The sequence below is a fragment of the Leptosomus discolor genome, chromosome 1, assembly GCF_034619465.1.
Source record: "Leptosomus discolor isolate bLepDis1 chromosome 1, bLepDis1.hap2, whole genome shotgun sequence".
Lineage (NCBI taxonomy): Eukaryota > Metazoa > Chordata > Aves > Leptosomiformes > Leptosomidae > Leptosomus > Leptosomus discolor.
In genome coordinates this window covers 30,810,430-30,823,369 of record NC_141391.1, presented here as the reverse complement: position 1 = coordinate 30,823,369, position 12,940 = coordinate 30,810,430, and the positions used below count along the sequence as shown (strand labels likewise).

At 38.5% G+C, this 12,940-nt stretch overlaps 1 protein-coding gene across 1 annotated transcript in view; it reads left to right on the top strand.

Annotated features, from left to right (window-relative positions):
* The window catches only part of FNDC3A (fibronectin type III domain containing 3A), a 120,395-nt gene that overhangs the window by 41,310 nt on the left and 66,145 nt on the right, over positions 1-12,940 (top strand). Inside the window, exon 3 of the mRNA XM_086476499.1 lies at positions 561-636. Within this exon, the coding sequence (XP_086332625.1) occupies positions 561-636 (76 nt within the window). The remainder of the gene's footprint in view (positions 1-560; positions 637-12,940) is intronic.

The window sequence follows — 12,940 nt, the reverse complement described above, 5'->3', positions numbered from 1 at the left end:
TTTGTGCTGTGCATCTGGTGCACTTACTTTGTCATGACTTTTAATACTGTTTTATCGTCAATGAATGTACAAATATGCTTGGATCATGTAAAGAAGGATATGACACAATATTTCACTTATGTTGAAAACTGTTTGCGAAGTGGTTATGGTGAAAATTCAAACACTGGGAATTCTAGGCTTCCTTCTGAAACTTTATGTAATCGTTTGATTAATGTTGAAGTTAATGTAATTTGTTGAAATAATTTAAGCTGTACAAATAGCTTTTTAATTATAATAAGCAGTTGAGAAAATAAAATTTGTACAGGTACTGTTTCACTCAGTTGTTACTCTCTCCTTGGTTCTTTGAAAAATGTTTGTTTAAAAATATCTGTACTTGTTCTTGCTCTTATCTCTTTTTCTCTGTGGGATAAAGGCAGAAGGCAGTGTGAAGTGAAAAATAATGTGTTTACTAACCAGAAAAAAAGAAGTTGTTTTTACCAGTAAAACTTTTTTTTATGCACGTACCAGATTTCTGTAACATAATCCTGTGTAATGGTTGTAAACACTCTTTTATTTTTAAGGTTATTCTTGTGCAAGTTAATCCAGGGGAAGCATTTACAATAAGAAGAGAAGATGGACAGTTTCAGTGCATTACAGGTAAAGCTGATAAATTTATTTTAATAATTCCTGAGTCTGTATCAGGATAAATAAGAGGCAATTTGTGGTGTTGAAAGTAAAAGACTGACAGAAATTATTTTAAATGCAACAGCCATTTAAAGACCGAAAAGATCAGGTGCTAAGGATCATTGGATTTAGATTTCACTACAGTAAACAAAGTACTACTTATATTAGATGAAATTAAATTTCTTGGGGAGAGAAAAGGGGGGAAACAGTTTCAGTTTGCAGAGCAAACAGGGAAGTGCTGTGCTAGCAACTTTTGACTAACCTCATTTATTACACAGACTTCAAATTAAAAGCTGCAGTTGTTAATTTGGTTTGAGTTTATGTTTTTTTAATTCTTTACTGTCACGTGGACATTCTTTGCCTGTCCCAACAGTAGCTGTCTGTTACCACACTACTAGTTTTTCATTGTTGCTAGAGGCTGAATTGTGTCCTTTCTCAGTTCTAGCAAGTGCAGCTTCAAAATACAAATGCTTCATCTAACTGTAGCATCCCTATATGCAATAGTCAGTTTGGATGTTGTGTTCTGTTCTGAATGAAAACAGCCATCAGTTAAGCCTACCTACAGCTGCAAAAATAAGCAGTCAGATATTACCACTGTTTAGAATACCACTTTACTGTGTAAAGAGAGTATCCACAGATTCAGCTATGGGGTCACTTTTTTGCTTGTTATCTTCTGGGCCAATGAATATTTTTTTTATTTTATTTTTATTTTTCCTGGATGTTGGCCCAGTTTCAACAGATACTGTTCTGGGAAGTTGAAGCAAGTATTTTCCAGCCCCTTTTCCCCCTCTTTCCAGTCCAAGAAGAGATGAAAGGTCTGGTTTCCAGTGTTACAGGCAGGTCCTTTGGCTACAAAATAACTGATTAAAAGGATTGTAATTAAGTTTATTTTGACAATTCTTAAAGTTTACAACACGTCCATTAGCACCATTTTTCAAAACTTTGTGCTGATTGCATAGTTCTGTTGCTTCCTTTGAGCCACAAATGGATCAGTGTTGCAGCTCACAGTTCTATGGCTTATTTGAAACATAGCTGTGTAATAATTACTTGGCAATATCTGAGGGGAGCAGAGTGATTTTTGTCTTGCAGTTAAAGAACAGATAAGATATATTTTACTTGTGTTGCACAAAATACTGAGGAGAGTGACATGCATTGCATTTTTGGTTTTAATTTTGATTTATCAGATGGTCCTTGTGGAGCGGGGAATGAATTGACACTTTCCTTGCATGGTCATCTTGAACGCAGGAAGTGTGTGATGAACTGCAAAAATATTGAGATCACATCTTTGTAGATACTGTTCTAACCTTTCGTGGTATGGCTTTTATCCTTGCCTGGTCCCTCTCACTTCCCAAGTAGGCAGCTCACTATTTTGTGATTTGATTCAGCTGCTGATTTCTTCATGTTTTAAATATGAAAGTGAGTGTTCCTGGGTCTCACTAAGTGTAAGCTCAGGTACGTTCTCTACAACTCTCTGGAAAAGTGGCACTGGCCATCTAGGAACCCAAATCAGTTCCGGAGCTTTTGCAAACCTTCTGTCATACAGACATTATGCTTGTCCTTCCCCCTTCAGGACATGAAAATAGGGCTTAAAGCTGGTGGTAAGACAGAGGGCATAGGTGTCTTTCATATCTGTACATTCACTAATCTTAGAACAGAATCTGAGTTGCACATGATCTTATGAATGTTGCTCTTCTGGTCTGTTCTTGCACTCCTGAGACATTTCTGTGTCTTATGAGTGTGAGTGTTATGTCAATGGATCTTTCTACCTTTTGGCTTGTTGGGTCTGTTTGGCTTAAAGAAGAAATTCCCTTGGAAATTGATGCTGTACCCTTTTCATTGTATGTATTGCAACTAATGAGGAATGTCTGCTTTCCTGTTTTCTGCGTATAGATTTGTGTAAAGTGAACAATTTCAGATGGTGCACATGTAGAAAGTCATTTGGTACTGGTGGTCCTTTTTGCTCTGCCACAACTTCTCAAACATTGTTTGCCCTTGACTTGGCTATAAAATGATGACCAGTCTGCAAAATGGGTTACAGCCACAGGAGACTATTGCATTGACACTAAAGGAAAAAACCTCGCATCAGTTCCCTGTCCTTTTCTTCACTGTATGCACTCAGTTATTAGATCAAATCAAAGTTAAAGATGCAGAAATACATAACGAGCATGGTTTGGAGGAAACTGTATAAATGTGCAGAGGTCCTTATTTTACAGAAGGCATGGGGAAGGCAAAGATGGCCAAAATTCAGTGGAGATGCAATCAGTGGGAAGTTGATTTAGTCATTATCATGTTCCTTAATACTTTTTTCCAATCTCAGTTTTTGCTGTAAGTGTTTACCCATCTTTATACTCTTTTCTGATAGTATTGACTTAAAAGTCTCTGCGAAGAACGCACATTCAGCTTCTTCTGTGGTGTACAGTGTAAAAAGAGGTAGTATTACGTACATTAAAAATGTGTGTCTGTATACTACTTTGCAAAACCATAGCACATATTGCCCACAGAAAAACTGTAATTATGTACAACAAATATATTGCATATTGCAATTAATATGTTTGGTTTTGTATCACACTCAGAATCCACCTGGAGGAAAAGCATTAGTACAAGCAAAGATTTTTCGTGAAACACGCTTAATACTTTATTACAGGCATTCCCTTATCCCTTTCAAAATGAAGCTTGTAAAGCTTACATATATAATTCACAACACTTACCTATTTGTGATAGAATGGTAAGTGACCACCCAACAAATATCTCTGTTTCTGATAACTGCTTTCTACAATGAACTGGTTCTGAGAACTTCATTTACTTCATATTTTGTGGGATGTTCAGTGTTCTACAAATAACAAGAACTTCAGCACAATGGTGAACATAGTACAATATTTTTCTTTAAGGAACAGAAAATTTTCAAGTACCATTTTTCTAAGTCTGTATTCTAATTTATTCTTAGGAAAATGGTGGCTAACAATATGTTGTCTCTTTGGAGCAAAGTCTTACTAAAAGATATCCAAGGAGAAAGAGAAATAATTGGAGATTACAAAGGATATTAAGAATTTGGAATGATGCACATTGACCGAAGGTGAAAACAATAAAATGTGAATTCAGGTTCTTGCAAGGCAATTTGCATGGGAATATGTTTAAATTGAGATTATGTAAGTATAATACTAAAATGAAGGAATGGAAGTTGAGAGGTAGTGATCTGCTTCTGGAGGAATCCCCAAGAGAAGAGCAGATATGCAGATACAGTAGTTTGAGTGATTTGGTAAGTCACTGTTCCTTGAATAATTCTAGATCTCTGTTGTGCTTTATTGCTGGTCAGTTCACCTTGAGACTGTGCTGTCTGCTGAAGTCAGTGTGGATTGTTCATAAATGTTAATTGTATTTTCTTGCGTCATATCCCTGCCTGTTGGAAACATTGGGATGCTCCATCAATCTTTGTGCTGCTCTTGTCATGGTTTATTTGTAAAGAGGACTATCCTTACTTTGGATACCCTATATATAGGGTAAAACTTCTCAACCTGAAAACAAGGAGAGGCAGTGTCTCTGCAGGAGAAAGGAGAGGTGTGAATAAAGTGACTATTTTAGAGCTGTCCTTGGATCAATGAAGTAATGAAAACTTAAAGCACCAATTAATGGAGAAGGACACTGTGCTTTTTCTGTGAGCTTAAGCGTCTGAAGAAAATGCTGTATTTATACCCAGGTCTCTGTACTGACTTACCATCTGTTTGCTGGTATAACTCTCACAGATGATCTGTAAAGCTTTGACTGTTTTGAAACTATGATAAGTGAGAAGCGGCTGCTTAATGCGAGCCTCTTCCATGGCAGTTACAGTCAGGTGAAAATGCTCTTAAGATTGTTTCCTGGTTTGAAATCACTTAAGGTTGGCAAAAGAGCAGTGGTGATGAAGGGACGTTCCATCCTTGGTGAATCCCATTCCTTTATTTTGGCAGTTTTGATGACTTAAAATAATTTGTGTGTGTTATTCTTGGTGTCTTACACTTATATTTCTGTGAAATAAGAAGTGTGATTGCTTTATATTTCTATATTTAGCAATCTTGGATCTTAGTTGCTTTCCTGTTATATGTATTTTAACTTACATACAGCTTCAAACGAGCACTTCTGTGTGCCAACGGCCATTTTTCAGACTTTATAAAATTGTTTCTTTGGCTTCCCACTGGTTTGTCTGGTAGCAATGACTTCTGCCACTTCTTGACACAACTTCAGTTTAAACCATTTGTCAGTCTCTTACTTCCCAAAGACACTGTGGTTTTCTTATTAGATAGGAAGATATCTGTCTGTGTAGTCATGTTAGACCAAAATGTTTATTTTCAGAAGAGCTCTTTTAAATCTACGAAACTGTTCTCACATATACTCAGACTTCTGTGGAAACTTTCCTTAAGCCAAAATTTTCTTCTGTTAAAGTGAAATAATCAACTCCATTATAGTGATTCAGAAAACCAGGTTTGAAATGTATGAATGGGCTTTCTTTGTAGAAGTGAAATTACTGCAGATCACTCATTCATGAATTCCTCCTATTGCAGAATAAGTGAATGAAGATGACTCATCTTGAGCACATTTTATAACAGTCCCAAGTTACAGCTAAGGGCTATTAAATGTTACTTGACATAATAAGAGCAACCATGTTCTATATGTCTCTGCAAAGGAAAATTGCCATTTTCATAATAAAATAAGAAAATTATGTAAATTAGAATGAGTCATAAATACTTCATCCTTTGAAATGAAATGAAGTACCAGTATTAAGGTTAGTCTTGGGGATAAAAGTTAAGCAATCTTAACCTCATTTTTTTCCCCTTTAAAATAAGGAATAAAATACTTCTGTAAAGTATTTTCAAGGAAGTCAAAAGGAAAAGAAGATTACTTAAATTCTGAGATTACAGTAGTGAAACACAAACTTTAGTTCATTCTAAGATTAACTTCAGCTTTGCAACATCAAACCTGCCCATTACCCAGAACGTTGTGTGACTAAAACTGTTAGAGAATGACAGTATGGTTTGGGTTGGAAGGGACCTCAAAGATCATCCAATTCCAGCCCCCCTGCCATGGGCAGGGACACCTCCCACCAGACCAGGTCACTCAAAGCCCCATCCAGCCTGGCCTTGAACACTGCCAGGGAGGGGGCAGCCACAGCTTCTCTGGGCAACCTGTGCCAGTGTCTCACCACCTTCATCATAAATTTCTTTCTTACGTCCAATTTAAACCTACCCTCTTTCAGTTTAAAACCGTTGCCCCTCGTCCTATCACAACAGGCCCCAGTAAAAAGTCTCCCTCTGCCTTTCTTATAGACCCCCTTTAAGTACTGGAAGGCTGCTGTAAGGTCTCCCTGGAGCCTTCTCTTCTCCAGGCTGAACAACCCCAATTCTCTCAGCCTGTCCTCACAGGGCAGGTGCTCCAGCCCATGATCATTTTTGTGGCCCTCCTCTGGACTCGCTTCAACAGGTCTGTCTTTTGCATGCTGGAGGCCCCAGAGCTGGACACAGCACTCCAGGTGGGGTCTCACCAGAGCAGAGTAAAGGGGCAGAATCCCCTCCCTCAACCTGCTGGCCACACTTCTTTTGATGCAACCCAGGATCCAGTTGGCTTTCTGGGCTGCAAGTGCACGTGGCTGGCTCATAGTCAGTTTTCTATCCACCAGTATCCCCAAGTCCTCTGCAGGGCTGCTCTCAATTTATTATCTGCTGCCAGGTCTCATGTGGGTTTTTGGTTGTTTTCGCGTAGAATCATAGAACATTTTCGGTTGGAAGAGACCTTCAAGATCGAGTCCAACCTTTGTCCTAGCTCTGTCAACACCACTAAACCATGTCCCTAAGTACAACATCTACCTGCGTCTTAAACACCTCCAAGGATATAGTGTTAGAGCAACTGAGCTGAAGATTTTAAAACCCAAATGTAACTGCTATTTAGATATATTTGAACTAAAAAGAACCCTAGATTTATTTTGTTCGAAGTATCGTCTGGTGCTTTGGTGTTGAGTTTGAAATAAAACTAATTTATTAGTACTGGAAGTGGTTAAAGACCAGTTATAAATTCTATAGAAGTTGCCACAAACCCCTCAGAAGGGACTTTACTAGTTGGTAATGGTCATTGGGAGATGCGTTTTTCACAAGAAGATCACAGCTTATTATAAAATCCTAAATGCGTTGTGTTAAGTGGACAAAGTGTGCATTGTCATTCTGTGGTGATTTTATAATGTACTAGGATACCTGACACTGCAGTAATGATCCCATATATTGGCTTTAAGGGTGACATCACCTCTAGAAATACTGTATCTTGTTTGTTAAATTACTCGGTATCCACCTTAGCACTGAGCAAAGTTCAGGAGTAAAAGAATATTGGTTTAAATACATAGATATGTAATAATGGAACAAACTAGCGAAACCAATAAAACACTGTTAACAAGAATTCTCTTCTTGAGCATCTCTAGTCTTCTAAGTAGCTTAAGAGCCTGGATAATGAGCCCTTACAAGTAAACCCAGATGTGTATTACAAAGTTTTTAGTGCTCTAGCTGTCCTGCTTCCATTAAGAACAGCTTACTGGAGCCACCCAGGGAAGCTTTTCTGGGTGATCATTTCTTTCTGTAGCCCAAGAAAAAAACAGTTCTTCAAAAATAATTCTTCATCCTTGTTTCCACTTACCTGTTTCTCATTTCTAAATACTGAACTGTTACGTGATGATATGGATATCTGTAAGTTTATTTGCTTTCATTTTTGTCTTCAAAGATGCTTTACAGCTTTTCTCCACTGTAGCCTCGTGAAGACACAGATGTAAGGTTTTATACATCAGTTCATTAAAAAAAAAAACACACTAAAGAAAAACCCAAAACCCCAAACCCTACCGTAAATGGTAAATCATTTCAGTTATCTTATCCATTCCTTCTGTGTGAGTGCTGTAGAAGACTAAACATAATGTGCAAGGCTGAAACTGGATATGGATACTTAGATTAACATCCTTTTCTACGTTAATTTTAGGATCTGTGTTGGAATTATTTAGGGCGCCTTCATGAAAAGCATTGAGGAAAGCTAAGACAAGTAAACTGAAAGTATGAGGTCACAGCAAGCTACAGTGACGTAAAGCCACTTAACTCTTGATTGAAGATGTCCACATAAAGTTTGAGCTGAGTCTGAGTAGCTTAACTTTAAAGCACTTCTGTTTGGAAATGACCTTCTATATACACATTTTTAAAGTTTGTTTTATAGATGTTGGTATTTCCAGGTGCCTACAGTCAAACTAAGAATAACAACATGGGTATCGGTCAACTATGCAGGAGTATGACTGCAGAGGAGACTTGATTCTCTTCTGTGTTGCAACAACACGATGAGGAGAGAAAGTGGCTGCGAAATGTGGTTGTAGCGGCTTGGTTTCAAGCTATCTCATTCCAAAATAATTGTGGGTAGGAAATGCTCTTTTTGTAGCTTAGAATGATAAACAGAGTGCATGAATGCCCTTGCAAATTTTGTCGAACAGACTTCCCTTCTACATTTTACAGGTGGGTTAGCATAAAAGTTGGATGGCAATATGTCAAATAACCTTCTGATAAAGAAATAATGATGGATTTAAGCCCTCACTGTAGTGCATGTAGAATGCTCATGTATTTGTTTTAACACATAGGAGAAATCTAGTCCACAATTCAAGTACTATTGGCAGGTAAAACTTGCTTGTAAGCCCTACTGCTGCAGCTTTTCTAGTACTACTGCTAGTACTGTGCTGAATTAAAGCTAGCCTAGGGACACTGACTGGATTCTGTAGTCCATTTTGCAATAGGGCAGAGGCAGTCTTCAATTTTTCCAGGACCATCTCTCAAATTTGTTTGACTGACTCAACAAAACTTGCAAAGTAGTGCGAAACAAGGTCACTCCCTTGACCAGAATTAACCACAGCAATCCAGGAGTCTGTTGTTCAGATCCAGCTTTTTCTGCTCTGAGAGTGGCCATGAAAATTAGCCTCTTAATGGAGCTCCCTCAGCCTTCTCTGGGAACTGCCTGACCTTCTCCTCTGTCAAATCTGATAACTGACCAGGTCTTGGTGGTCCCAGTCTCCTCCAGCTCTTAAAGAGGCAGTCAGGGATGATACAAGAAATGCTGGAAAAGCTTACTTTATCGTGCCAGAGCAGCTCGCTTTACTGTTGTGCCCACTTCGTTAGGATGTTAAATACTAGATTTCTAAATCATGCTATTCCCAAAATAAATTAAACTTGGCAAAAGTTTTATTAAAAAGCAAACTAGACCTGTTTTATCACCCTCTGCAGCAGCAAATTACGAAAAAAAAAAATAAAAGGGAAATGTATTAATTCAAATGCATTAATTCAGATCTTTCACAATGTTGGTTGTAGTGTGTTTTAGGGAAAACTTAGTTTTTCTGTCATTGATTTCTGTTTAAAATGTGTTAAGTAGATCTAATATCTCTATGTGGACAAAACATGTCTATAACATGTTTGCCTTGGTTATTTTCTTATTCTTCTATTAGATATCTTTCTAACTTTTATTCTATGTTGATTTATTTCACACATTTTAAGATGCGAATGAGTTCATAACTTACAAATTCATTATAAGATGTTCGGTTCTCCTTTTTCTATCTCGTTTTCCTGTATATTCTGATTGGTTAATCTTCCCTTGTATCTTCTCTAATCTCGTTCTTTATTCTCTCTTTGACTACACTAGAAGCTGCACACTGCAAACCCAGCCTGACTGTAGGAAGGTTCTGGAGACATTTGTTTGAAATATCAGTGCTTCAGCTGCATTCTGAAGACATCTAATTTTAGGTGTCTTAAGTGTGTGTTTCTATATGTGGCCTTGGATCTAAGCTCCCACTAACTAGTGAAGATTTAGTCACTAGCTATAGTACAGTTAGTGCTTTTCAGCTGACATCAGTTTGCACTGAATAGCTCTCCGGGCTCCACTGCCTGTACTGACTAGGTCTCCGCTTGCTATAATGGGAGTTTAAAGTCCTAGCTTGCAAGCAGACACATAATTTTAGATACCTAAATGAGATGTCTCCATTCTGGAGCTAAAGCCTGGCTATTATAAGCTGAAATAAGTAAGGCTACATCCTGAAAACGTCTCATTTGAGTGTGTTGTTTCACAGTTGTACCCACAGTGAATGTCTTTGTCCTCAAGCATTTGAACTCTTTGAACTCATCCATTTCCGTGAGTATCTAACAGCTCACGTTTTACAAGGGTGGTACCAGTACTTGGAGGTGCATGTTGGGAATGGAGTTACAGCTCGAAGTTGCAGCTAAAGAATGCCCCTAAAACTTGGTTCCATGACTGTAGTCAGTCATGTCTAGCTCACGAGGCTGTGAAGTATTAACTCAGACTGCTGAGATTGAGGTGCTACTGTGGACAAAGTCTGGAATCAGTTGAATGCATCTTGTATGAAGCATGTCAAACTTGACAGGTCTGTGTCTGGCAATATTATGAGAGTCCCCTGGCGTTGCAGTCAGTTCCTCTGATTTCTTCCCTGACTATGCTGTTGATGGGAAAGAAATAACCCTGTATTACTTGCTTTACAGAGGAAAAAGAGGGGCAAATTTATGTAGGATCTCTTTTTGGTTTCTAACATAAGTAGAAAGCTTGTCTAATATAAGTAGTTAGCAATTTGAACCAAATCAAAGATCAGAAATGCAGGCAAAGCAGTTTGAAAAAGATTTTACTTAGAATTTTCACTTAATACCCTAACATTTAGAATAATTTATGCTGATAGCATTTTCTGTGTCTTAATTGGATGCAATCTGTTTGATTGAAATAGTAAAGTGTCATGAAGATTGTTAACTTCTTGAATAGAGAAATAAGTTTCTTGATTTCATGAAGTGATTCTTTAAAAACATGGTGGTTTTATTTTATAGACACTCAAACTTTGTGTTTTTAAGTAGACTTTGCACTGGGTTTCATAAAAATGGAAAGGCTAGAACTTCGTGCATAAAGAACTTCTTTTGTTAGATCGTTTTTCACTGCATGTACAGTATGAATACATGCTGGTGTGTCATCTGTTGGAAGATGCTGCAGATTGTTAGATGAGACCCCAGGAAATTTCTGTATGGTTCTGCTCTATGAGGTTTGTATTGTTACATCCTTGATGTATAGCTGTAGCTGCAAAAGTATTCAGATCTCTGTCAAAGAATTGCTGTTAAGGAAGAAACAGCTTTGAATTAATTTTGATTTGCTCTTGTTCTGTTTGTACTCCAAAAAGTAGTAGTGGCTGCCTTATCGTGTGGACTACTGTCAGGCACGTGGTAGTTGTGAAGGGTGGTGGTTGGACTGGGAAGGAAACCAAAGTCTTCATGGCCGTGAAGCAGCTCTCCCAGCCATTGCTTTTCCAGAGGTCCTCAAAGACAGAGCAAGCTCCCCACGCGCACCCAGGCTGCCACAGCCGTGCCAGCACCTTACAGGGCATGATGCTGCTCTGCCTCCGTGCTTCCTCCTTTGATGCTAAAAGTTGTGTAGACAGAGGGCCAAGGTAGCAACAGGAAGAGACGAGGAGGTTGGTGTCCCTTCCTTCTTTTTCACCTGTGCAAGGCTACTGTGTTGTTTGCATGGGTTCCAGGTACGCTTGTCTTGCCAGAATATAATATCTGACTGAATGTTGCAACTTTGATTCCAGGGATTTTTTCTTACTCAGTTCTTAGTTTTGCTTTTTTCTGATGGATGAATCAGCAGTGCATGGCTTGATAGATATGGCTGTGCATGTGTTATTAACAGTAAATGATTATAGTTGTCTTTTTTTGACTGTCTCTTAAATGGCTGAGGTTTTGTCAGCTTGCATGAATTAAATGATCATGATACTCTTCCACTTAATTAAAATCATGGTAATATAACTTCCCTTCCCCTTCTTCCTTTTGCAGACATGCAGCAATCTGTTTTCATCTAAAGCAGTTTATTATCCAAATGCGGGAAAGGAAGAAGAGGAGAAAGATAACAAGGCCATTATAAACATACAGGGTAGCTGTGTACAAATATAAACAGCTACTGTGTAATGTGACGTAACGACCAGTTGCAAGCATGTAACTTCAGCCACTTAAAGCTACTAAGAAACAGTGTAATTACGTGGAGTTTCAAACAAAGTCGAAAGGGCCAAATTCACCGGTATTAAATACAGCTATCCACAGTGCTGTTCTTTGTTTTCTTTTTGCCAAAGAGAAGCTCTTTCTTACACTGCAAAGGGCTTTCCAGTTGTCCTTCTAGGAAGTGTAGTTGTCTGGAGCTGGTGCCCTAGGACACCATGTAAAGAGTCTCAGGTTTTTTCAAGTGACTGTGCAGCACCCAATAACTTGTAAATGGGTCTCAAGTTAGAGCTACTGGAGGAGCTGACTACACCTTCCTTCCCTTTTGATTAATCAGCTGTCCTGTGAGCATATGGTTTATCTCCTGTGCTAGTTCTCAATTTGTTTTTCAAGGAGCCACATTTCCAGCAGTTTCACTTACCTTTCCCTTTGGTGCTCTACATATGGGCCATCTTCATAAATACTGTGTATATTGTGTTTCCCTTGGATGATCTTGACAGCTGTATTCAAAGGTAGAATGGATGTGCCTTCCAAAGCAGCCAAAGAGCGAGCTGCAATTAGAGCTATAAATGCCAAACACGTAGTCTGTACTATTGCTTCATTAATAATTCTTAAAAGGACTTAATATAGAATTGTAGTTTCAATAAGATGTAAGTTACTGTGGGTAGGATAATGAGTATTCCTCATGGTGATGTCCTCATAACAAAGTATTGCAGCAACCCTAGAAGAAACTTAAGCGATACAGACAGGTCATTTAAAGTAGGAGGACTGTGCTGAACAAAGACCACAGCAGGACCATGGGCTGAGACAAAGTCCCAGAGTAGGGAGAGCCCTGCTCGTAAACACAGCTTTAGCAAGCCAGTTCCAAAAACAAAACAAAAAACCAAACCACAACTAAAGCAGGTAGAAACAATCAAATTCCCAGGAAGAGAGCAGGGAAAGAACCGTTAGGTCCGGGAGCTGTAACTTAATGATACTGCAGACTTCTCTAAGAATGAGAATGGAAGTTAAAGATGACAGAAGGAGAAAGATGTGTCTACAGGGAGTTGTCAGCTTTTCTCTTTTTCTCTGTTTTTCCCCGGAAGTTGTGTTTAAGATAGTCTCTTGAAAGGCAGCATTTAAGTGAAGTGCTACTGTGTTACATTCTCAGCTGCTTTAGCCTTGAAGAGGTCGTGCTCTGAAAGGCACCACTCTCTTGACAGAGGTAGCTCTTATGGTTTATGCAGCCAGGAGGCATCTCAGTAAAACTCTCTAAGTAGCAGCTATAT